Genomic DNA, 26,407 nt, shown 5'->3' on the forward strand with positions numbered 1-26,407 from the left:
TACTGGAATAATACTGCGTTACTGATAGCCCATGTGTGGTCAACAGTTATCTCAAAGTTCTCCTCTTTCATCCATCTGACCAATTCACGCCACTATATCAAGGTATTTATTAGAACTTGAAGAAAATTTGATCGCCAATGAAAACTAATGTACTATAAAGTTATTTTTGCCCATTTCTGTACGTATCATTAACTTTTTCCATCATGTATGTTTTCCTGGTCAGGCTATTTTTCATAAAACATTTCTTTGGAACAATACTTATTGGCGTATTCGATAACTGGAAAGAAACATTGATGGCTTCAACCTCCTGTCGTCAATGGTGTCTCAGGATTAGAAATATTCTTGGCTCCTTTGAACAGTTGGGAATTTTCGTCTGTTACTCCATATACGATGCGATCATTCTCATGTTAGTTCTATTCTCATCATCCCTCACTTCCGGTTGACTACTTTCAAAACACTGATTCTAAAATATCTCTGATCCTTGATTCAATCGATTTTATAATATAGCCTATATATCTATTGTCTCAAACAAAAAGTAGGTTTAGTCAGTGGAGAGGAAAGCGTAGAATGACGGAATCAAGATGGCGGTATGTTCAAGAGCAAATAGATTACCTCCCTTATAAAAATCTTATGAATGAAGAATAAAAATGTGCCTTCCCTTGAGGTTTAGGTTACGAATACGGAGATTTCTGATGATGATCTTGAGTCTGATCATTGATGAAGCTGCAGAAAAAACGGTAAGTTTTGAGCCAAAGTTGAACTATATACACAAGAAAGAAAGTAATTTGGACAAAATATAAGATTAAATTACAGTTTATGGTCACTTTTACTGGAATGTCCATAGTTTTGGAGAAAAAAAATCACAATGTGCAAAACCAGTACCCTTCTTTCTATCTTTCTTCTTCTTTTTATTTTCTTCTTCTTCTTCTTCATGAATAATGCAGCATGCCTGTGTAAAACAAAGTCAATTCTGTACTAATGATGTTTGTTTCAAAACTTAATGCTCATGAAATAAATTGAAGAATGCCAACAATATTGCTCACTGATCAATCAGTAACTCGAATCTTTTATTTCGTTTATGATCCTACACTTGATGTACATTAGATATGCAAAGCATTTTGAGTTGATTTGGCTAAGCCCGCGTTTGAGGCATTTTGCCTGGTGACTTTAGCTAAGTTTTGCTGGGCAATGCATGCTAGAGCTTTCACCACCAGTGAGTGACGATGCATGTTAGCAAAAAACAAAACAAAAACGATTGATAAAACAAATGAATATCAATCACTTATTACCACAGTGATTTTAAAACAAATCTCTGCATTTTGTTTTAATTTTTTAGAACTTTCACCTAATCTATCCGCAGGTTGTGATTCCGACTATCATACATGTGATACGTGATGGTAGATACACTAGGTCAAATTTGACCTGTTTAGGGACGAAACTGAGCTTAAGATATAAGAAAAATATACTGTGGAGTATCCTTAATGTAATGAATAAATATCATTTAACATATGCCTGAAATAATTCAAAGTTTTGTACACAAATTAAATATTTCTTGTCATGGTTAGGAACTTCACAGTTACGTTTTTCATATATAGAGGATATCTAAATTGCTTATGAGTAGAGTGTGTGTGTTTGTGTGTGTGTGTGTGTGTGTGTGTGTGTGTGTGTGTGTGTAATTTGGATATTTAACGAAGCTTTAACAATTTGTCAGTCATATCGCTACGATGTCTGCAGCATGGCAGTTTATAGTGATGTCTAGCAATGATGCATCATGCCGCATACATGTAGCATGATGTTCCACCCAGTACCATTATCCTGACACCAGGCTGACCAGTCCTAGCACTAACCTCTTAATGCTGAGCGCCATACCATTTGTATAAGTCTTTGGCATGACTCAGGAGGGGATCGAACCCACGACCTAACGCTTCCGAGGAGGACGCTCTAACCACTAGGCCACCGGAGCGGTTGTTTATGAGGAGATATAAGGAAATATTTCCCGAGTGAAGTGGAAACATCGAACTTACCCGACTGTAAAGCTACGATGGACAACACAAAATGTTTCCACTTCAGAAGTTAAATACTTTCTTACATCTACTGAAAAAACCGGAAATTTTCATTTTATCATTATTTTTGAAGGAAAACTAAACATCTTATTCATGTAATTTCTCTACATTCTGTGCCAATGCGATAATAGCAATTTCTGAAATTTTAAAAATAATTAGGATAGTTACCTTTATCAAATTTAGGTTGTAAATATAATGATTCAAATTGTGCACTTTGTCAAATTAATGACTGTCCGTTAAATGAAGAGATTTTACGTTTTCATTTCTTGCGCTGATTCAGATAGTGAATATTTTTCGGGTGCGAGTACTCTAAAAGCATTACAGACTGGTCGTATCCAACAAAATTCAGAGCGTAAAAAAATCTTTAAACATGATTTTGATGATCTAAGTTTACATGAAAGGATATTGGTTCTTTTTTATTTCTGCATTTGAACGTGGATTACGTGGTCTTGGAAAGCTTGAAGTCCAGTTTGGTCACAGATGCTGCACTCAAAGTTCGATTGTCACTGAATTTCTGTTTGCAATCCACATTTATGTGTCCTGATTTCCTTTTAAGACGTGATAGTGATTGTCATGATAGTTAGGATCACTACTTAAGCAAACTTTATTCCTATATTTAATCGAGAATATTTACTTAGTGTTTACCGTTTGTCTTCACCTCTGTCTGCGTGGGTTCGAGTCTCGGATTCAGCCAATGTGAGTATGTGAGAAAGCTTGACAGTAGCTTCTCGTGGGTCGGTGGTTCTTTCCGGGGTTTTCCCGGGTTCTTCCTCCACCATTAATACTGGCCACCATTAATACTGGCCGCCATCGTGTGCTGAAAAATGGCGTTAAACCCCACAACAACCGTTTGTCTTGTCTAGTCTAGTCTAATCTAAGGTGAGGTAATATGTGATAATTTAACTAAAGAGAAGAGAAGAGGAGGATTCTTTTGTTCATACTTAATGAGCCATACATCTAGATTTAAATATATATGCAGTTTAAGCATTAAAGATCATAACTGTCTTATGTACATACATAGAGATGCATAGACAACTACTGAATGTCTCTGTCATTGTAGTATGTAACAGGAATATGATACATATGGGTGACAGAATATTCAACAGTTCATGTATGTTCCATCCCTAACAATTTGCATAATTAACTTTAAAATCAAATTTAAAACAAGATAGTTTTTTAAACCTAATTTGTCTTGTTCGGAGTTCGATTTAGGCATTTCCTGATCATGCTTCGTCAATGAGTGCACACATGTATGCCTCAAACGAACACAGAGATGCTTTATGTACGTTAACTCAGCATAATAACTTGCAGGCATATTGCTTTATAACGGAAATAAATTCTATAATATGCTAAGAAACTATTCATCACGAATTCATTCTGCAGGTAAAACCCAAAAGTGCCAACAAAATTAGAATTTAAAAATTATCGCGTGGGAGGGATATGGTAGGACAAGCACTGTAGTTCAACGTAAATGGCGCAGCCAAATACCTTCATCTTTTCAAAGAATTTCTTTTCTAGATCTTGTTTGTAATATATATCGGATCTTGCACGTGTGCTCATTTCAAAAGGAATGTATGAAACAAGTTCAATTATTGCTACCTTTTGCTTGTCTTAGCGAGGACACAAATATAAAATTCCATGTATCGCAAGATGCATGAGGAGAAATTTCCGGCAGAAGTGCTGTAAATTGCCTTGCAAGTATATTCCGATTCCTTGGACATTACGCCATTGACCTATATAAGGACGTCATTGATAATATTCCGAGGTGTTATGGAACGAGTTAAGTATTCAATAAAGTATGTCTTTTCTCACCCATTCGACAGAGAACTCTAGCTGTTTCGCTAAACTTACTTTTCTTATCTCGGTCTAGTTATCTCAGACCAATCGTCTCAGTCAAGGTGTCCATGCGCTCAAAAATACTTTTAAAAAAACAAACCATTGTTGTCTTCTGCTGTGCCTGACGTAGTTGTTCTAAAATCAAACAACAACAACAACAACAACAAATATACAACAAAGACATAGTAACTTAAGGTCAATCCATCTTTGAGTACACACCATACAAAATCATTTCGAGGGAGCAAAGACACACACGCATACAATGTCGAGCTTTTTGGTATTTTTGCTACTTCGTTTCACACAGCATGGTCAATTTTATATTAAATGCAGACCTAGCTCAGTACATTTTCAGGTCATCGTCATTAAATGTAGCTAAAGCTACCTAATCAGTTTTAAATACTTCGTGTGAAACAAATCATATACTGTTAGCTACATTTAATGACGCTGACCTGAAAATTGACTGTGCTACATATATGACAAAATTTTCGATGCTGTGTGAAATGAGCTATGACAGAAAACACTGATCCCTGAACATATACTATAGACCTAGACACTTCATAGCCTCCCAGCTCTCTTAACAACTACGGAAAACTTAGCAACAGCCAGAAATGTGTTATGTCAAACATGCTTTATTCTAATTTTGTTAAGCATCTCCATGGTGCCCCATTTGAACCAAAAATATTCCTACAATATTTAATTACAAATAATGCATTTACCAGCAAGAACGAAATCATGTGTTCGTCAATACATTAATCCATAAGCAAATTTCACTGTAGCACTTGCCATATTTCCAAGACAGAAAAATAATTTTTCAAAGAATCCGTGAACTGGAAAGTTTAGCACATGGTTATCCGCCATAGTCCGTATTTGAAGGGTCTTTTATACACGGGGGTAATTTTACAATCAATATTCAGGATAACACAAGCATGTCACAAACAGTTTCATCTCCTCCAAAGAAAGGGAGAATTATATACGATAGTGACACAGATCAATAATTACCAGTGAATACCCCAAGCACAGAAACTCATACTACATGTAACTTTTCGTTATAAATATAGCCTATACACTACAACAGAGGTGTAGGCCCATTATCGTTTCATTATTTACAATATAAATTTCTAAATTGGAACTGATGAGAATGAAACATTTCCTTGTAGTAAATATCACCTCTTTATTGTTAATCTCATATAACATCCATATATTAAATGTGATAACTCCTCAATACTATGCAACGTTTAATGTTGTTATAATTTTTGGCTCACGCATAAAAACTGTGTACTTCAGATGACACAGTCACGCTACAGTCTTAATTAACATATTTGTATCAGTGCACCGCATGTAAACATTTGCGCTTGAGCTATATTGCACAAGTGAGAATATTTTTACTTTAAATGAAATTATTGGGTGAGAAAAAGAATCTACGTTGGGGTTTGCACCGAGAGAAGGAAGTCCCAGTCGCGGGGTTACATTATAATTCCCCCCCCCCCCATAACACAATTCAACATCAAAATATCAGTTTAATTGAAATATAAATTAGCCAAATTTATTGTTTAAAATTTATTGTTGCTATTATAAACACGCTTTAAAAACTGTAATTTTTAGAACACGTACAAAACATTCCAACAACGTGGTCAAACTAGAAAACACTTAGTCCAAAACTTTGTTCAATCACATTTAGCGCTCTCCAGTATATTTTTTTTCTCACAAACACACATTTCTTACTGGAATTTACTCAACACAATATTATAACTATTGTTAGATAAAATTATAGAAACGATACTTATAGTTCCCGAATGACGTCATCAGCAGTCATATTTGTGGTATGCTGACATATTTACCACTGAGTGTATATGATGTTTGGAAGCTTAAAACAATTTCATTGAATCTCAAGAAAATGTTACAACAGTACATGCCCAGAAAGCAAACTAGGCTTTATGTTAGTATCATTATCTGTAATTTACAAGCGGAGTTTGCTTCCGTGTGACTTGTTCAAAATGGTAAATGTTGGTGGTCGCATACAAGAAAAACTGCCAGGTTGCCCATCGCCCAGGTAAAATGGGGAGAATATCGTCTGCTATTGACCTTATCAGGAATCATCTATAACTTTCTGTTGGAAATTAAATCAACACATTTAGAAGCTTTCAGTGTATTCTACGTATATACTGATTCCTTTTCGCATTAGTTTCAGTGAAGGTATCAGCCAAATATTTAAAACATTTTCTTTCAAATGTCGTCTACGTTTCATCTCTTTATGGACTACATCACAATAGAAACACACGTGCAACGACGTTTTATATTAAGACAGTATTACTATAGAATGATTCACTTAAATATGTGGTAACTTAATGTGGATTGATTTAATGATTGACCTACTGGGTATTTTAGTGTGGATTGATTTAATGATTGACATACTGGGTGCCTTAGTGTGGACTGAATTAATGATTGACCTACTGGGTATTTTAGTGTGGATTCGTTTAATGATTGACCTACAAGGTACTTTATGTGGATTGAATTAATGATTGACCTACTGGGTGCCTTAGTGTGGATTCATTTATTGATTGACCTACTGGATACCTTAGTGTGGATTCATTTAATGATTGACCTACTGGATACCTTAGTGTGGATTCTTTTAATGATTGATCTACTGGGTATTTTAGTGTGGATTCATTTAATGATTGACCTACAAGGTACTTTGTGTGGATTGAATTAATGATTGACCCACTGGGTGCCTTAGTGTGGATTCATTTATTGATTGACCTACTGGATACCTTAGTGTGGATTCATTTAATGATTGACCTACTGGATACTTTAGTGTGGATTGATTTAATGATTGACATACTGGATACTTTACTGAGGATTGATTTAATGACTCACCTACTCGGTACTTTACTGTGGACTGATTTAATAATTGACCTACGGGGTATTTTAGTGTGGATTGACTTAATGATTGACCTGCTTTAGTTTGGATTGATTTAATGATTTGCCTACTGGGTACTTTAGTGTGGATTGATTTAATGATTGACCTAGTGGGTACCTTAGTTTGGATTGATTTAATGATTGACCTACTGGGTATTTTAGTGTTGATTGATTTAATGATTGACCTAATGGGTATTGTAGTGTGGATTGATGTAATAATTTACCTACTGGGTACTTTAGTGTAGATTGATTTAATAATTGACCTACGGGGTACTTTAGTGTGGATTGATTTAATAATTGACCTACTGGGTACCTTAGTATCGACTGATTTATTGATTGACCTACTGGGTACTTTACTGAGGATTGATTTAATGATTGACATAATGGGTACCTTAGTGTGGATTGATTTAATAATTGACATGCTTAGTACTTTACTGAGGATTGATTTAATGATTGACATACTGGGTACCTTAGTGTGGATTGATTTAATAATTATCATACCGGGTACCTTAGTGTGGATTGGTTTAATGATTGACCTACTGGGTACTTTAATGTGGATTGATTTAATGATCGACATAATGGGTACCTTAGTGTGGACTGATTTAATGATTGACCTGCTGTGTATTTTAGTGTGGATTGATTTAATGATTGACCTACTGGGTATTTTAGTGTGGATTGATTTAATGATTAACCTACTGGGTATTTTAGTGTGGATTGATTTAATGATTGACCTACTGGGTATTTTAGTGTGGATTGATTTAATGATTGACCTACTGGGTATTTTAGTGTGGATTGATTTAATGATTGACATACTGGGTACTTTACTGATGATTGATTTAATGATTGACATACTGGGTACTTTAGTGTGGACTGATTTAATGATTGACCTACTGGGTTCTTTAGTGTGGACTGGTTTAATGATTGACCTACTGGGTAATTTACTGTGGATTGATTTAATGATTGTCATACTAGGTACTTTAGTGTGGATTGATTTGATGAGTGACCACCTGCTGGGTATTTTACTGTTGATTGATTTAATGACTGACCTATAGGGTATTTTAATGTGGATTGCATAATAATTGACATACTGTGTATTTTAATGTGGACTGATTTAATGATTGACATACTGGATAATTTACTGTGATTGACTTAATAATTGACATGCTTAGTACTTTACTGAGGATTGATTTGACCTACTGGGTATTTAGTGTGGATTGATTTAATGATTGACATACTGGGTACTTTACTGATGATTGATTTAATGATTGACATACTGGGTACTTTAGTGTGGACTAATTTAATGATTGACCTGCTGGGTTCTTTAGTGTGGACTGGTTTAATGATTGACCTACTGGGTACTTTAGTGTGGACTGATTTAATGATTGACCTACTGGGTAATTTACTGTGGATTGATTTAATGATTGTCATACCAGGTACTTTAGTGTGGATTGATATGATGAGTGACCACCTGCTGGGTATGTTACTGTGGATTGATTTAATGACTGACCTATAGGGTTTTTAAATGTGGATTGCATTAATAATTGACATGCTGTGTATTTTAATGTGGACTGATTTAATGATTGACTTATTGGATAATTTACTGTGGATTGGTTTTAATGATTGACCTACTGGACACTTTAGTGTGGACTGATTTAATGATTGACCTACTGGGTACATTACTGTGGTTTGCTTTTAATGATTGACATGCTGAGTACTTTAGTGTGGATTGGTTTAGTGATTGACATACTGGATACTTTAGTGTTGATTGATTTAATAATTGACCTAGTGGGTACTTTAGTGTGGATAGAGTTAATAATTGACCTACTGGGTACTTTACTGTGCATTGGTTTTAATGAATGACATACTGGGTACTTTACTATGGATTGATTTAATGATTGGCCTACTGGGTACCTTAGTGTGGATTGAGTTAATGAATGACTTACTGAGTACCTTAGTGTGGATTGATAAATGATTTAAGAATTGGGTACTTTAATTTGAGTATATTTATTGTTTAAAGTATTGGGTACTTTAGTGTGGATTGATTTTATTGATTGAAGTACTGGATACTTATGTGTAGGGATTGATAGTTAAAGTACTGGTACTTTAGTGTGGATTGATTTGCGGATTTAAGTATTGGGCACTTTAGCGTGGATTAATTTTATGATGGAAGTATCGGATACGAAAGTGTGGAATGATTTGTTGATTTAAGTAACTGGTACATTAGTGCGGACTAATTATTTATTGAAGCATTGCGTAACCAAGTGTGGATTGATTTACTGACCGAAGTATTAGGTACTTTAGTGTGAACTGATAACTGAAGTATCATGTACTTTAGTGTGGATTGATTTATTGATTTTAGTATTGGGTACTTAAGTGCGGATTTATGCATTGATTGAGGTAATGGGTACTTCAGTGTGGATTGATAAAATGATTTTAGTATTGGGTATTTAAGTGCGGATTTATGTATTGATTGAGGTATTGTGTACTTTAGTGTGGATTGATTTGCTGATTTAAGTATTATGGACTTTAGTGTGGATAAATTTATTGATTGAAGTATCGGGTACTTTAGTGTGGACTGATTTATTGAATGAAGTATTAGGTACTTTAGTGTGAGTTGATGATTGAAGTATCGGGTACTTTAGTGTTGATTGATTTATTGCTTTTAGTATTGGCTATTTTAGTGTGGATTTATTTTCTGACTTAAGTATTATGTACTTTACTGAAGATTCACTAATGCGTGCAAGTATTGGGTACGTTACTGTGTATTAATTGTTTTTTGTTTAATGGCATATCAACCCACGATAGACTGTATCGTGCCGGAGGAAAAATAGTAAAGTGCACTACCCAGATACATACTACTGCAGTCAATATCATTAGGTCTCGACGGGATTTTACTTTTTTGTCGAGAGTTCGGCAAGATAGAATTGTGCCACTTCGGCCCCTACATTGCTCTGGAAAATATATGTTAGTTAGTTTTCATGCTCGTAACGTAATCGTCAAGTGTTAATTGCCTCCGTTGTAAGAAGTCGCGCTTTTATTAACTAATACGGCGGAAATTCAAATTGTCCGTTTTCCAATGTGCAGTTAGGATGCCAAACTCGCTACCAAAAGAGTACGGATTCGAATCCTACCATCAAATCAGCTCCAGGTCGACTATAGTATTCGCACACTCTCCCATTAGTTTGTACCCCAATACCGATTTAAAAAATGAAAACCAGCAAAGATATAAAAAAAAATGCACAAAACTTAAGTCATTTCATTCACTGATTTATAATTTCTAACTTGACTGTTGCCATGGGTTCTCTAACACTGACGAATTATTGGCGATTCAACGCAAACGGATAGCAGTCATACTGCTCGCTATCCTTTTCTGGTTTCTAGAATAGTCTATTGCAGTAAAATCTATGTCGTCTGCGCCAAATATTTGCAATGTCTGATTATAATATTTTTTAACAAATTGAACAAATAAATATGAGGAATTCTTTAATAAATGTGTTCAAAGATATGTAAATTAATAATTTACGGAATTATTAATATTTCCAAAAGCTGTGAACCACATCACATCTGCTGCTTGAAAACAAAGACTGGCACAAGCAAATATGGCTAACATGTTGCTAAAGAAACTCCCGTTTGATACGAAACGCCAACAAGTTGAAAGTGTTTGGGACCCCCTGGCAACAATCAGGTTAGAAAATATAAGTAAATGACTAAAATGAGTAAGCTTTGTCAATTTTTATATCCTAGATGACTTCTGTTTTTAAAACAGGTGGGGGTAGGTTTACAAAGAAACGGGATGGTGTCTGAATACCAAGACTTGTTTTGGAGCATGGCGCTTTACTCCAATTTCCACTGCAATAAAGAATCTATTAGCGTTGATGTGCCATAAAAAGCCAAAGAAAATAAACCACTGTTTAGATTTGAACCCACAACTTTCAAGAGATAAATCGTCTAGCTGTGCAATGTACCCACACTTAGCATGGAGTACACTTTAATTAGCATTTGTTTTGAAACATACTTATTGTAACACTGACTCTGCTAGCAAATGTCTAAGACAAACTAAGCAGACATGCAAAACTATCATATCACGTTTTAAGTTTACCTCAACTTCTATGCATAACACTAAATTCTAAGTTACAATTACATGAATCACACACACACACACACACACACACAAATATAAATATATATATTAATCGACTGTGACTAAAATAACCCTTTCTAAGAATACTTTAAAAGCCTTTAAGCTTCTTTGCGTCGACCATATTAACCCTAAGCTAATTATCAGGAATTGTCATGTCAAGCAAGAACAAACTTCCACACAAGGCTATTCTAATTCAGTAACACGACCACCTGAAAATCAATACAACTGGTAATAACTCCCAGACTTTGCTATAAACAGTCAGCTACAGCACATCTGTTGCTCAAGAATACAGTTCTGATACATATAATTTATTGATCGATTTGTGGATGTTAATGCAATAAAATTGTTCTTTTCTTCTGACAATCATCTGGAATGTAGCTTGGGATGATTCTCACTTGTTCTGGCGACACATGTGGTTGTTTGATTCAGACCAAGTCATGTACATTATATAGTCATATACGTACATGTTGAACAGTTATACAAATCAGTCCATTTTAATATGTGAGACTGCGTGTGCGCATGACACAGTGCGTGTGACTTTTGCATACGTTGAGGACCACGTTGCCCATGGGTCTCTCTCGTGACCAGCAGCGTAAACCTCGTTCAATAGAGATTGTTTTCATCATCATTATTATTACTACTACTATTATCATATTTTTACAAAATGGACTTTATTGTGATTGTTAAGGTGGAGAGAATAATTTGGATAAAAGGTTAAATCATGGCTACTTTATACATATAAATTCATGATTATTTTCTGTGATATCACCCAGCAATTTACGGCGATTAATTGTTGTCTTGTAGAAGTCATTTTCTTTCACAAAATAAAGTACTTCACATGTGGGTGGGACTTATTTGTTAAAGTAATTCACATCGTTAATAGAAATTAATCCAATAAAGTCACAAAGCGAGCTCATTGAACGGTTAATGTTACTAGCATGCATGGATATTTGTATGACCCCTGTCGCATTGAGACTATTTCGAACTCAGTAGATTCCTCCTCCCAATTGAATTTTTTTAGAATGCATAATTTGATGATTCAAAAATGTATATTTTCAATTGCTACGTATATCTGATTATATATATATATATATATATATATATATATATATATATATATATATATATATATATATATATATATATATATATATATATAGAGAGAGAGAGAGAGAGAGAGAGAGAGAGAGAGAGACAGACAGACAGACAGACAGACAGACAGACAGATATTTTAATTTAATTGTTTGTTTTTTTTTTGTTTTTCTTACATGCTATTGTAATGTAAATTTATTCACTAGAGATGATACTTTTTCAGAAAATTGTTTGACCTTGACTGTTAGTTTATAAACAACAGGCGTTGATCTAAATTTTGACCTGGATTCAGAATTAGTAAACAAAGTTCTATTTTATTTTAAAATGATTGGTTTTTGTCAAGGTCATGATGGGACTACGTGGGTTAAGAAGTAAACACTTTGTAAAAAAAAATTATTCTGGGAATAAAATCATTGGTCTAATCGAGGCTATATTCTGTGTATGTGATAAAAAAATGATCATGTGACCCCCCCCCCCTTCTGATTTCGCAACTTGGGGGGAATTTCGAAACTGCTTCTTATGATACAATATAATCTTTGTTTTGGGCTTTTCATACTGATGTCAAGTTAATTTGTTGTAGCCAGATTTGAGCTATAATAATTCTTCAGATCAGCTGGATTTCAAAAGGATTATTTCTTTATTCTCTGGAAATATTTTGAGGAGTGCTCACACATAAATTTTGGAAAGACATTGCTTACAAATTTAATTTGGATTTCCAACACCGGAGTGCCATTATTTGTATTTCTACAAGGAACTGTAGATAAGCACAATACTGACTACAGCATACGTCATCGTCATCCATCTTGGATTTTCCATCAGTATTCGATCTTGAAATTATTAGAACATTTATTACTAGGACGTTTGTAATTTAATTCGTGGATTATTCTTAGATTATTTTTGGATCTGATTCTTGAAACCGTAAGTTCTTCTCCTTTTTTCATTTTTACAGAATTTTCCAGGAAAATAAATTATTTTTTAAATTTTAAAAAGCTTGTCGTTTTCACTCTTTCTGTGTTACTGTTTATTCGAGCCTAAACACGTAACACAATTTAAACAAAAATAAGGAACCGCAATTCATCCCCAAAACACTATAAAAAATTTCTACATGCATTCATTCTCGACAAACAAGCAGAAAAATTGCAAAACGAATTTAAAACTTCTCAAGTTTGCCAAGCATATCATCAACTTTATTATAATAGGTACTTAACCGAATTACCTAATTACAAAGTAGAGGTCACATGAAGGTGATTGGGCTTATATTAACTGTCGTAGTTTATAGACTTTAACAAAAAAATATCATATGTCAATCGACTTATTAATTAAAAAGGTATGGGTAGTCACCTAACTAGGTAGAAAAGGTCATATGAAGGTAAGAATAGTCTCGTATTAACTGTCAGGGTCAAAAGACCTGCATAAAATTATTATATGTTAATTGATTAATACAAGCTTAATACGTTTCTTTTCCATCGTTACTTGATAAGTGGATCCAGCAGGACTCGGTTATGTTGGTCAAGTTTTTAATAATTCGCTCATCTTCTACATGAAAGAGATACTTTGTGTGCGGACGACTGCTCGTTTATTGACTTAAGGGACTCATAAACTGTAAAACACAATTGATCAGCGAACAACGCCGTTTTATATCTGCAACTGTCAAGAGAGGAGCAAAGTTCCCATTTTTCATTCGGTCAGTTAGAATCCTCTTACCGTATACCGTATAGGGTGATATTCGTGGAATGCTTGCATATATAATGGGACTGATTTAATATGTACCAGACAAAAAGAACATCTGATACACGATTTTAATCCTAACACGAAAACTACTGCCGATGAATTCGTGGATCAATGACATGCACATGTGCCAGTTATAAATACACTTGTTGTTTGGGTTGTTGTTGTTGTTAAACTCTTCGACTGAGGAAGTGAAAACAGAACATTTCTGTGTGTTTTCGATATTAATTTATCTCACTAAAGGGCATATAAGCCCAGCCGATCAGAAATTACCTTGCAAGTGACGATAGCTTTAATCTATTTATTGACGTGCATCAGACACGCAACACTGTTTGGGTCTGCTAGGACTAAGCACGCTTTAAGGTCTTTTTCTCTGTCTAAAGAATCATTCGTGAAAGACAGCTAACGTTTGGAGGACCTTTCAATAAATCAGAAATTTAAATGACAACTGAGGGCGTGTTCGATTGAGAAGTATACAGATTTTCTAGTCGGCTACATCGATGATAGTACCTAAATAATGTGTTAAGCAGGTACTTACGTAACTTAATGGATAGAAATTACTGCCTAAATCATCTTTATTCCCACCATTAAGTTCTTTGCTGTCCTTTTCTGAGAATTCTGTAAGCTACTGCACTCTTTAAAATCACTTAAGTGTCGCTATAAATCATGGTACTTATTAACAATATGGGTTCCATATAGATACATAGTACGCACATCAGTATGACCTCCATCTAGTTGGATATTACGTATAACAGTATGGTTTCTATCAGGTTGGATATAACCATCTCCAATTAATACCGAAATAATCAGGAAAACAGTTTATTTTCCTGTTCAATATGTTGTGTTATTCACATAAGACTGTCAATTAAAACATATCAACGACTTTGAAAATTTCAGTGTTACGCAAATCGTTCTGTTTCAAATGCGTTATCTGTAACTATGACAACAAACTGGAACAGATCTGTCAAGCTTTTTATGCTCCGCTACATACACCCATCAATACTCCACGCTATCGATTGTTGGTCATCCACAATTTGGCATGGTTTTTGAGTTTCTTATACTTCTAACAAATATCAATTTTGTTTTCGAAACTGTTGTTATACAGATGTACATTCAGCAATAATAATTTATGCATAAATTTATCAGTGTTTTTTTTAAAGAAAAGGTTTTTTGTGTGTGCAATATTACCTTGTATTTTCTAATACAACGATAATAAACATTTGATCCAAACACACATATTTCGTAAAGTTTTGTCTTTTTAAAAATTTTCTTTTGAAGATATTAATTATATGGATTGTTAATACCATATGAACTTCTTAAAATTTGTGATCGATCATGTACACTAGCGGTGGATCATCGGCTGTAAAAGGGAAGTAAAGTGCCGGATTAAGGCTTTCCAGGGCCCTAAACACTGAAAATACTATGGTGCCCCCACACCCTTACAAAGTGTGAAACTGAAAAAAATACACCAAAAGACAAACCCCAATAATTCCAAATAAAAATATTTGTTCGTGCAGATCGACATGGTCATATATAATTCATTCAATTTTATCATCAACAATTTATTTGAATATTTTTCTGGTGCCGCTGGTGTGCCCTAAGCACGTGATAAGTGTGCTTAATGGGCAATCCGGCACTGGGGAATTAAAGATCGGTGTACTTTGTATAAATAAATGTTCATTTAAATTTTCTTTCGAACATATTAATTATATGTATCATTATTACCATCTGGAGTGTTTACGTGTTTTTGATCGATCATGAAACACACACGGTTGGTGTTCGACTATAAAAGGGAAGTAAGAGATCGGTGTATTTTGTATAAATAAATGTCCATTTTAAGTTTTAGTAATCAATGCTGAATGCATCATATGAACCCTTTGATTAATTAACATGTTAATGAAAAGTAGACATGCATGCTTCATAATAATTATTCGCGTAATTAACAAATGATTTTGTGCCAAGGAACATTGCGAAACGTGGTCGTATGAACGCAAACAAATAACACAGTATATAACACATAATGAAACTCACCATTTTACGGGAACTTGGGCAAGATGCAAGTCTTCTTCACGGCCTGTTCGTTGAAGTCTGCAGATGAGATCGGCTACACGATTGTGAGGAAACTGTAGAGTGTTAAAAATGATGAATACTGTTGAAAATCAATGCCTCACCTGAGTTACAATAGCGCTACATGTATGCAGTGCGCAACTACAGGCCACTACTGAATGTCGCAATGCGGAACAACGAGTCGCGCGCAACTGGAAGAATACAAACGATTCTCGTATGGCAATTGGTGTTGATCTCAATAATACCGCACTCCGAATATGAATCATAATGTGTCATGTTGTGTTGTCCATTTCTATCACTCATGTCGATATTTTTCTGTTAGAGTTCTTATTCCGCCATGTTGAAACAGTAATAGGAGAAACAGGGCTTTTGCAGCCGTGTCTTAAATCCCACGAGAATATTGATTTTTCACTAATTTCATGTATTCCACAATTGCAATGTGTGTTCGAGTGTGAATAATAATAATAATAATAATAATAATAATAATAATAATAATTATAATAATTATAATAATAATAATAGTTATAATAATAATAATAATAATAATAATAATAATAATAATAATAATAATAATGATTATTAGTATTATTATAATAATAATAATAGTTATAATAATAATAATAATAATAATAATAATAATAATAATAGTTATAATAATAATAATAATTATAATGACAATAATAATAATTATAGCTAATGTCTAATGTAGCATCGTAATAATTTAGTCATTGGCATTTATTTATTATATTACGTAGTATCTTCATTACATATAGGGGAAGTATATTAATTGTGTTTGGGCATATCTAAATTAGAAGGTAGGGGATGCATTCTTGCCATGGAGACATAATTGTGTAGATATAAATTAAATGTATGTGTGAGTGTATGTAGGCCCTATGTCCGACTGTTGAAGTAAATTGTTATATTATCGTCACAGACATTAAAATAGTCACGAGTAATATTGCTACATTCTTAACGTAATTCCGACTCTAAACTAATCTGTCTTTACCTCTATGTACGTGCGCGTGTGTGTGTCTGTGTTTGTTTTAACATTGTTTGCTCCTCTGTAATAACGCCACTGTATGGTATTGTTTAATGGTTGTTTTTTTTCTGTTTTAGAAATTTAAGGAAAATAATCTAAGCTGTCTTGTTACACTGAAGGATTTCTATTGAATTAATCCAGTACAATAAAAGCTCTAATGACCATATAGTATAATGTTTACATCATCATTTTTATATTATAACAATTCTTCAAGAAAAAGATTCTGTATAATATATCCATAATTTTTCCGTATAAAAAGTCAAACAATCAAAGGTGCCAAATTTCACTCTTAAATATCAGACTTTCCACAAAACACAGTGTTAAGTATATCTAGTAGACTAGTCATCATGCAACTTTATTCTGCTATTAGGTGCGGTGTAGAGTCGACGTCTGAATTTGGATTAATAAATGAATGTGGGATAGTAGATCTCATACGCCATTTGTCTCTTCGCTTGTGTTACATGAAGTGGGGACTTGTGCTAATACGTTTTCATGTCATCTTCCCTTTTGTTTGATTTATTTGCAGCAGATAAATTGTATGAAGCGCAAGTCAGCAGATTTATAAAATTTAAATATTTTATATAAAGCAAACTCTTTGTGAGATTCTAAATATATCCCGATCCCTAATAATTGTATATAAAAAATAAGGAAAACGTTATGCAGAGCAAACAAGCCCCTCAGTTATTTATAGATTTATGAGACACAGACTGAATATAAATCAAAAGGATAACCAACCAGTTTCCAACTATGTTAATAGTGCAGGTCATTTATTTACGGATAGCTTTAATTTTCCAATGGGATCAATAAAAAAGAAAGTCACGGATAAAGTTACCAGATTAAAATGTTGTAGACAATGACGTCGATTAGTCAGGAAGAGTAGTAAACCGTACATCATTGCTATATTCACAATGCAACACAATGTAACTAATCTTAATAGAGACGACTACATGAAAATTTAACAAAGCCTCCAGAAAATAATATTTCAGCATAAAAGTGGGACCACTTATTGTAGAAAGAAAGAAGAATTTTGGCGCTATTCTGGTTAGGATCAGGTAAAAGAACGAGAGTGATTCCTATACAGGGCTCTTGCAAAACTACATCGAACCTTAATTTTAATTTTAGCAACACATGTGTATTACAAAATACAAATAACAAGCAAATTAAATGAATTCAACCTTCCATGTTGAGATCGCCAAAACCATACAGTGCTGAAATATGACGACAAGCTTTAATTTGTGACAGAGCTATAGTTGAATAATGGAAACTAAGTTTCTTGTATTCCATCTCGAAGACAATTAGAGTGTAAATTAACAGAAAATGGGAAAAATGTGTCAGTCATTTTGAAGATATGGACTTGACTGTGATACGCGAGATAACAAATCGAGAAGCTTATGTGTGTGTGTGTGTGTGTGAGAGAGAGAGAGAGAGAGAGAGAGAGCAGGTTAAAATCTTTTACTTAACAAGTATAAACACATCATGTACGATGCATAATTTTAATATACTTTAGTTTTTCCAAGTTTTAAACTCAATTATTTTACAGTAAACCGCTTCACTCCAAATTCTGACCTTATTTGATAATGTGGCAAATTTTTACGTCATGCTTCTCTTATAGACCACATTGCTCTTCATGCAATTTAAAACAAAAAGAGCAACTAAAAACGACTTTTTATAACGACGTGAAAGGTCAGTTAGTGTGCTAACTCTAAGTCAGAAGAAAGTGTCACAAACTGAAGAATCAAACAGGCCTCAGAATGCATTAACATCCCAACACAGGCCTCAGAATGCATTAACATCCCAACACAGGCCTCAGAATGCATTAACATCCCAACACAGGACGAGGTTAAGATGACGTCCTTTTAGCTGCATATAAAAAGCCGTGACGAATTTCATTGTTTTGAAAAGTGTGCTTAACTACTGCACTCCACACAAGGGTTTTTTGTCATTTCCGCTGCTCTGCGTTTCAACTTTATGTAAAGGATATTCACTAAAATACTTTCATCAGAACTTATCTGGACATTTGTTTTTTCTCACAGGCATCTCTTCGCCGAATTCCGAGTATTGTAATGCACATTCCATTCAGAGTATCCTTACACTTCTTTGGGAAACAAACATATGGTGTGTTGCCGATGCATCAAGTCTGAACCTCATTTATCCGTATTATTTGTATTGTACACATTTTTGTTATGGACAAGTTAGTTTAGTGATACTCGTTGGATAGTCATGTCGTTTACACAGAGAAAAACGAACTAAGCATAAGTGACCAATGCTTCAAAGAGGATTTTAGTGACCAATGCTTCAAAGAGGATTTTAGTGTTTTACGGCACAGGAACACAATAAAGCATTTTTAAAGATCATCTTTTTTAATGATAGGTAACCGTTATAAAAGCAAAGATGTAAAGTCAGGTTGTTTTATTATTTTTACAATGGTAAAACAATTAAAATATCACTTGAGCAACAAGACCTTTGTATGTTTTTGTCTTCTGTTGTCTTTGGGGTTTTGTTTCATTTTCTTAATGTTTTGTTTGTTTGTTTAGTTTTATTTCTGTTGATGTTTAACGGCACAACAGCACATCTAGGTTATCCAGTGCCATGGCAATTGGAGAAAAGTGCATTCTCTAAGGACTCACCACAGCAGCCGATCCTAGCTGATTGAATTGTAGAATTCGAACCAACACCCTTTTGGACGCGAACCCTACATGTGAACCACTGATCTGCTGAGGTAGAGCGTCGGACTCTTAATCCAAGGATGGCACCTTGGCCAACCAGCTGCCTCGGTGTGTCATTTGGAAAGGTACATTTTTCCCATTTCCTCCAGATGATATAGCTAAATGTGTCTATTAAAAATGAATGGGATGGATTTGGACTGAGTCAAATTTTGTAAAACAAAAGCAATTAATCGTTTGTTTAAGTGGCAGCGGATTAAATATTTGTACCACTGTTTATACTCAAGCCTGCTAATCCCAGATCAATTTACCAGCTGAACTTTCCAACAGAAAAGTCCGTGTACTAACACAGCAGATAAAGACCTTCCTTCAATATTTAACAGCTTCTTCCTGTATGACAGATGGTCACTCTGAAAGCCGAGATACAAGTTAATATTCGTTTAATATTTACCTTTTTTATACGGAAACCTGTCCTCTAGTTTGATATTTTTCCAATTCACTGACGTTTATTTATTTATTTATTTATTTATTTATTGTGGTGGTGGTGATGTGCTTGCGCGCGCGTGTGTGTGTGTGTGTGTGTTTGTGGTACGACATCAGCGAAAGGGCCACAAAGTCTCCCTTTATCATATACATTTCTTTTATATCGCTTAAAAAATTACTCTCTTAATTTTACATTATGTCTACAGATACGGGAGTGGTCTTAACAATGGTCTCCTAAGACACTTAAGGTAATTTATAGAAAAATAATCTGATTTTTTCCAAAATAATAATGCACAGATGGTGATTTTTGCTCAGATGGTGGTGGCGTTGAGGGTCTGCTCTGTAATAATAATAATAATAATAATAATGTCATACTAATAATGCTATTTGGAATGAAGTTCTACACTTTAAAAAAAGCAAATCAGTTTAAATCACCGTTGTAGAATCGATTAACTGACTATTAACTGAGGATGCTGTTGAAGTGTACTACCCATCTTTGAAGTATACCCACTCTTGAAGTATACTTTATTTTATCATTGATCAGCGTGGTGATATCAGAACTCAGTATTGGACATGTTCCTGATGACTGTGGTCCGTGGGGTGTCTTCGAAGCATCATATAATTTCTTCATGTCATTTATGTCGGCATACGACTGAATCTCATCTGTCTTATTGTTCAACCATGAGTCTTCTAATCCTCTCAGTTTGCATTGGACAGTCCACTTGGTGTTGTTTAGGACTGCGTTCTTAGATGATGAAGTGCTGTCTTGAAGCATTCTCTTTATGGCAACGTTCTTCTCAGCCAACAAATATTGATATGTACGTATGGTGGGACCGAAGGTTAGTGACGCAGTTGCTTACACAGAGTATCTGAAGTATCCAAAGGATTCCCAGTTTTCCGTAATATTTTCGGGAATTTATATCAGTTATATTCATTTAGCTGTAAAATTCTTTGACAAATGCACGTTTCACTTTCTCCTGTATCAACTTCAATACGTTAAGCTTTTGGGCACCTACTGTCTTGTGGTCGTCTACCAGGATAATAAGCTTGGAAAGCATGTGATCTTCAATCATTTTGCACTTGTCAATTTGATCTCTAATGGTTTTGCACTTGTTCATGAAGAAATCTGCAAATAGGTCCGGAATTGCAACTGGAGAGAAGGTTGTTGGGAGTAGTGTAAAGTTGGCGTTGAATAATGTGGTTGCTTAGACTAAAGGTTGACGATTGAAGAGAAATTTAAATTAATTTGTTTAAAGTGACAGTCGAGTTTTCAAATCAGAGTGAAAGAAAGGACAAAAGAGACACAACTAGAATTGTTCTCCCTGTTCTAAGCTAGCAGGCTTTGAAACAATACTTCTTTGTCGCTATAGTGTTTATTTAAGTTAATATAAATGTTGTTCAAGATCGTTTAATCTAGTAGAAAATGTAGTGTGAAGCGCCGAGGAGTGGTCATTTCAAGCAATAAATGAGGGTCTTTCATAACGTGGGTGGGTAGACTGGCACGTATCACATGATGGTATTATGTTCAGCAACAATGGCGGTTGCAGCAGTTACAAAAAATCTAATAGATCTCGTTTCCCAAATGAAGCAGATGAAGAAATACATTCCAACAGGACAGGTAATGCATGATGAACACAATAAAGTGGACAAAGACAGTCAAAAAGCATATATATAATGAAAAAGCACAAAATATACGGCAACTGCGTCAAGCATGCTCAACAGTATATATTTTAAGATCGATGTATTGGCTAGGATCCCAATAGCCTGGCAACTTGTAATAATTATTCTGTTCTGTTTGGGGCATGAATTTAATTTTAACTAGAACCCGATTGTTCACATTTAGAATAGACAGAAAGGGCTCGATGCTAACGTGAGGTTATAGCGGTAAAGTGTCAAAAGTAACATGCACACGGAGAGAGTCTTTTAGAAAGTTGTGGTCAGTTTGAAACATGTGTAATAAACTGATATTTTTCAGAAAAGTTATTAATAAAGGCGGACTAGAAAAGGTTTTCTGACTTCTATGGGACTGATAAGATATTTGGCGGGTAAAGTAGTAATCTTGAACGAGTGTGTGTTCCCAGGCTGAATTCATGGGTTTTCGAATAACTCGCCTCATAGAACTAAGCAGTCTAAGTTCTGCGTGGAGACAAGCTGTTGACTCCGGGAAGTAATAAGTATTTCTCATCAGATTATCCTAAAGGACGAACGTCGAACTTTGAGGTCACGGGAAGAGAGATTCAGCCTGATAAGAAGGTACGAATCTCGGATAAAGCACAATGTTAGTATCAATTGCACGCAATGTATATTCATTGAATTCATTGATGTAATTTTGCAATTATTGTTGAATTTATTCGTTTTAAATTCATAATTCAATGTTTCCTTGAATTCAAAAACAATAACCGCATGTTTCATGATTTGCGTTGCCAGAATATCTTATAATATTTCGTTATATCAATGAGTTAAGTTTTAGAGGTTTGGGTTGTTAGAGAAATCATGGATTGTAAACTTTCAGTCATTTCTTCTAACGCAAATTGTGTTAATATGTAAATTATCTGTCTTAAACGATTTGTGTCATTTATGCTGAGGATTGATTGTTCTTTTTCAGAACATCTGTGTCAAGGAATCGCTTATCAGCAGTGTAACCAAGTAGGACAAGGAGTGAAGTCCATGAAATCGTCTTTTATTAAGTTGTGAGTTCTCTTCAACCAAGAATCGAGTTATCGTGTGGCTAATTCAATTGATAATTTAGAGCCCAGCGGAGAAAATGTTGTCAGACAGGGATCTAATTATGTCATGGTCCTCGTTTAAGAATACAGTAGCCGCTAATAGGATATAGATTTATGATAATAGGTTGTTGTGTATTAAGTGTTGAATTCGATAGACTTTATCTGCCGCAAATAGAGAATGTGAATCTCAGTTGATCCCAAGAGAAGACAAATCTGCCATGCATTTGGGTTAGGTACTATATTTTATTTTTCAAAGTAAAGAAAATAGCTCTACACATACCTGACTGTACAGTATGAAAGAGGGTATAGTCCTCAGCTAAGAGGTCGATGACTCGCTCAGGCTAGTAGTAAAAAGAGATGGAGAAAAAGGAAAGAGACGGAAACGTCAACCAATCGCCAGTAGCGATTTCAGAAAGACATAAAGCACTAAATGATGATGTCATGCCTGGCAATCTGAGTTCGATCTGTCACTCAATCATTTGATGAAATTTGTTTTGTCAGTAACAGAACGGCTACATGAAATGTGCATAATTTTGTAACTATTTCTGACAGAAAGCGAAACCTTCACACGTCAGCTTTGTTGATGCAATTTATTAAATTGTTGTATTTTAATGACCGGGGCGTGTGTTATTATATTTATATATCTCTGTTCACATATATGCATGCTTGGTCACACGGGGGATTTGCTGGTCTGGTTAGCAAAAGGATCAATATCTTACTCAATATCTGATGACTAATTGTAATGTTGTCTAAAGATTTTATATCTCTTCGTTTGTAACTATCATATCGTCTGATTCCTATCGACTACATAATATGGTTCAAAGTCGATAAAACTGGTTCAGAAATGACAACGATATTTAATTTGGACTTGTGTGTTTTCCTGCATCAAATTCAAGGTTTTCTACTATAGATGAAATCGATGCGTTTGTATTCTAAAGTACTATCATGGGAGCTTAGAATAACTATGCATTCATAATGGGAGATTTTAATGCCAAATTTCATAATATCTATGATTCATTGGAAAAAGACGAGTTCCTTGATAACACTTCGATTTTGGTGTCTGTTACGTGGAGTTTGTTTCGATGTGTATAAAATGCCGAAGAAATTGGTAACATTATATGATAAAATAAATGCTGTTGGGAAAATAGTGATATACATGTGTAGAAATAATAATTTTAATACATTAATTGGAAGATGTGGCGACGAATCAAGAGTTGGTTCTGATCTACATATTTTCCAAATACACGTTATTATTTTGTTTCTAGCAGCACTGAACTCTGATATTATCTGCGTACATGAACTTTATCCACCTTTAGAGTTAATTACTCCTTGTTAATGACTGGTTTTAATTTGTACCAAAACACTGGTGACAATTTAATAGATTATTACAAAAATCGAGTTGGCAAGAAAGAAAAAAACAAAGCTACTTTTCTTTAAAGTATTGATATTCGTCAGCTTAAAGAGACAGTAAGGATATTCGCGATGCACTATGTAACCTTTATATTAGCATCTTTTTAATGACTCTGCATCAGAATGCCTTGTAATAAATATTAGCAATATAATTTGTAATACGATTGACAAACGATGGTTTGAAACTAAATGACTAACTTCCCGCTGTAAATATCACCATGCAAGAAATATATATATATCAATAACCAAACAGAAAAAAATATGAAAGATCTTAAACATAAAGAAATAGGGCAGATCTTATCCATCCTTTTTATATTTTATATGGATCAAGCAGTCCCTTACAATCTTTAATGCCATTTAACATCTGCCATAATGGTACAGCCATCCAAAATTCTGCACACGCTTTATTGTGACGTCATACAAGGATTCTCAGACGATTCCTATGCAAAACAGCTTCCCAACATTTCGAGCTAAATAAAGCTCTTAGTCAGGGGAATGGACACTTTACATCCACAAAACAAATACCAAACACAAAAGACAAGGGAAATTCTTGACTCCCATGTCTTTCACTGGTGGGAAAATAAACAAAGAAAGGAAAAAGATGGAAAAAAGAAAGGAGATAAAATTAACTAAATGGTCCTTAATATCTATGTTAAGCTGCCATGAACCCAACAAAGTTCTACAACAAACTTACAGGAAGACATTATCGTTTCTATCGAGTAGAGAACCAAAGTGCTTTTCCAGGTTTGGAACAAAGGACGAACACCATGCGTGACGAAACTTCGATGCCACCACTTATGCCACGGTAATGTTTTTCATGTAAGTATTAAGAACTTATACCAAATGGTGTAACATCACAATGGATAACAGTTTCAAATAATAATAATAATAATAATAATAATAATGATAATACATGTAAAGAGTTCCAGAATATTCACTTGGGTAAATAGTATCGCAAAAAATGCATACGTTTGTTAAACCGATATCTTTCTGTAGTTTTCATAAGACTGCATTAGAAAGATTAGACTTTTTCATTTAGCCCAAACTTCTAATACGTTTTCAATAGTAGTATCCATTATTGCTCCATAAGCATGTGTTCTATATCGGTCCACCCCAGGTTATATGAAATCGAAAGCATCTCGATGAACTTGACTGGATGACCAGTATGTTTGCAAATTGGACAGCCTATAGTCTTTGCAGCAATATCTGCCTAGATCTGTGGTATTGTTTTCAATTAACTAGTCACGCACCATATAGTCATTCAAACTTTTAAATCTACGATCCGCAACCATGTAAACGTCTTTAAATATACCCTTTAGAAGTTCAGAGGATTCAATCTGATGCCAATGTTTCCGAATGATTGTAGTTTGAGGGCGTTTAGGTGGAAATTATCCACGCATATGACGCATTTCATGGTTTTCTTGATTTTAATTTTCAGGATAGCTCCTCTATGGGGGGGGGGGGGGGGCAAGTCCTGCTAATAACCTCCTTGAAGTGGCTATTTCTGTATCCTCTCCTTCTAATGTGTCTTTTTGAGCTCTCAGAGACTCTTTAACAATGTAGCTAGTTTGGAGCATACGCGTTTTTTTTTTCTAATGCACACGTCCCAAGGTTGATTTTTTTAAATTACATACTTAGGGTGGCGGCTGTTTGGGAGTATATACAGGTGAGAGTCAGTTGTTTTTTAATAAAGGTAAGTTTATATATTCCCCTTCAGGAGGGCAGACTGGCTATCTGAAACGATGTTGGACCTGTTTGATGACTCCGACGTAAATTTAAAAATAAATCTGCACAAGCTTAGAGGTCTATACATGGTCTTGCTGAAGAGCGTTTTGCTCTCGTCTTCCCAAGAAAATAATGGCATACTACGGTGCCATTTTAGTGTCCATTGCAGTTCCATTCATTTTTTATGAAGGTGTGGTTGTTGAACACAAAACCTGAAGAAGATGTGTTAAGAGTGTGGCCAAATAGTATTAGGGGGTGGGGGAGAATCAGGTAGACTGCCAAATATTTCCTTGAAGTCTGTGATACCTTCTTTGTGTGTGATGTTGATGTATAAGGAACAGATGCCCATAGTGACGAGGAGAGTATCTCCTGGAAGTTTAGGTTTTGGTGCTTTTTTTAGATAATCTGTTTTACCATGAATATATGAAGGTAGATTTACCATGAAAGGCCGAAGGTGATAATCGACGAAATCAGAATTTGTTTCCTGGGGAAGGTAGCTTACGGAAATGATTGACTTC

At 34.6% G+C, this 26,407-nt stretch overlaps 1 protein-coding gene across 2 annotated transcripts in view; it reads right to left on the reverse strand.

Annotated features, from left to right (window-relative positions):
- The window catches only part of LOC149805554 (calmodulin), a 28,946-nt gene extending 12,819 nt beyond the window's left edge, over positions 1-16,127 (reverse strand). The window contains exons 1-2 of one of the 2 annotated variants that reach the window (XM_089950160.1): positions 15,808-16,127; positions 658-723 (exon numbers count right to left, since the gene is read on the reverse strand). In XM_089950160.1, coding sequence (XP_089806286.1) covers positions 658-715 — 58 coding nt within the window. In that variant the 5' untranslated portion in view covers positions 716-723; positions 15,808-16,127. The remainder of the gene's footprint in view (positions 1-657; positions 724-15,807) is intronic. The other variant, XM_089950161.1, reaches the window with a different exon arrangement.
- Between the last annotated feature and the right edge of the window lie 10,280 nt (positions 16,128-26,407).

This window comes from Sinohyriopsis cumingii, chromosome 2 (assembly GCF_028554795.1).
Source record: "Sinohyriopsis cumingii isolate HCF-2022 chromosome 2, ASM2855479v2, whole genome shotgun sequence".
Classification (NCBI taxonomy): domain Eukaryota; kingdom Metazoa; phylum Mollusca; class Bivalvia; order Unionida; family Unionidae; genus Sinohyriopsis; species Sinohyriopsis cumingii.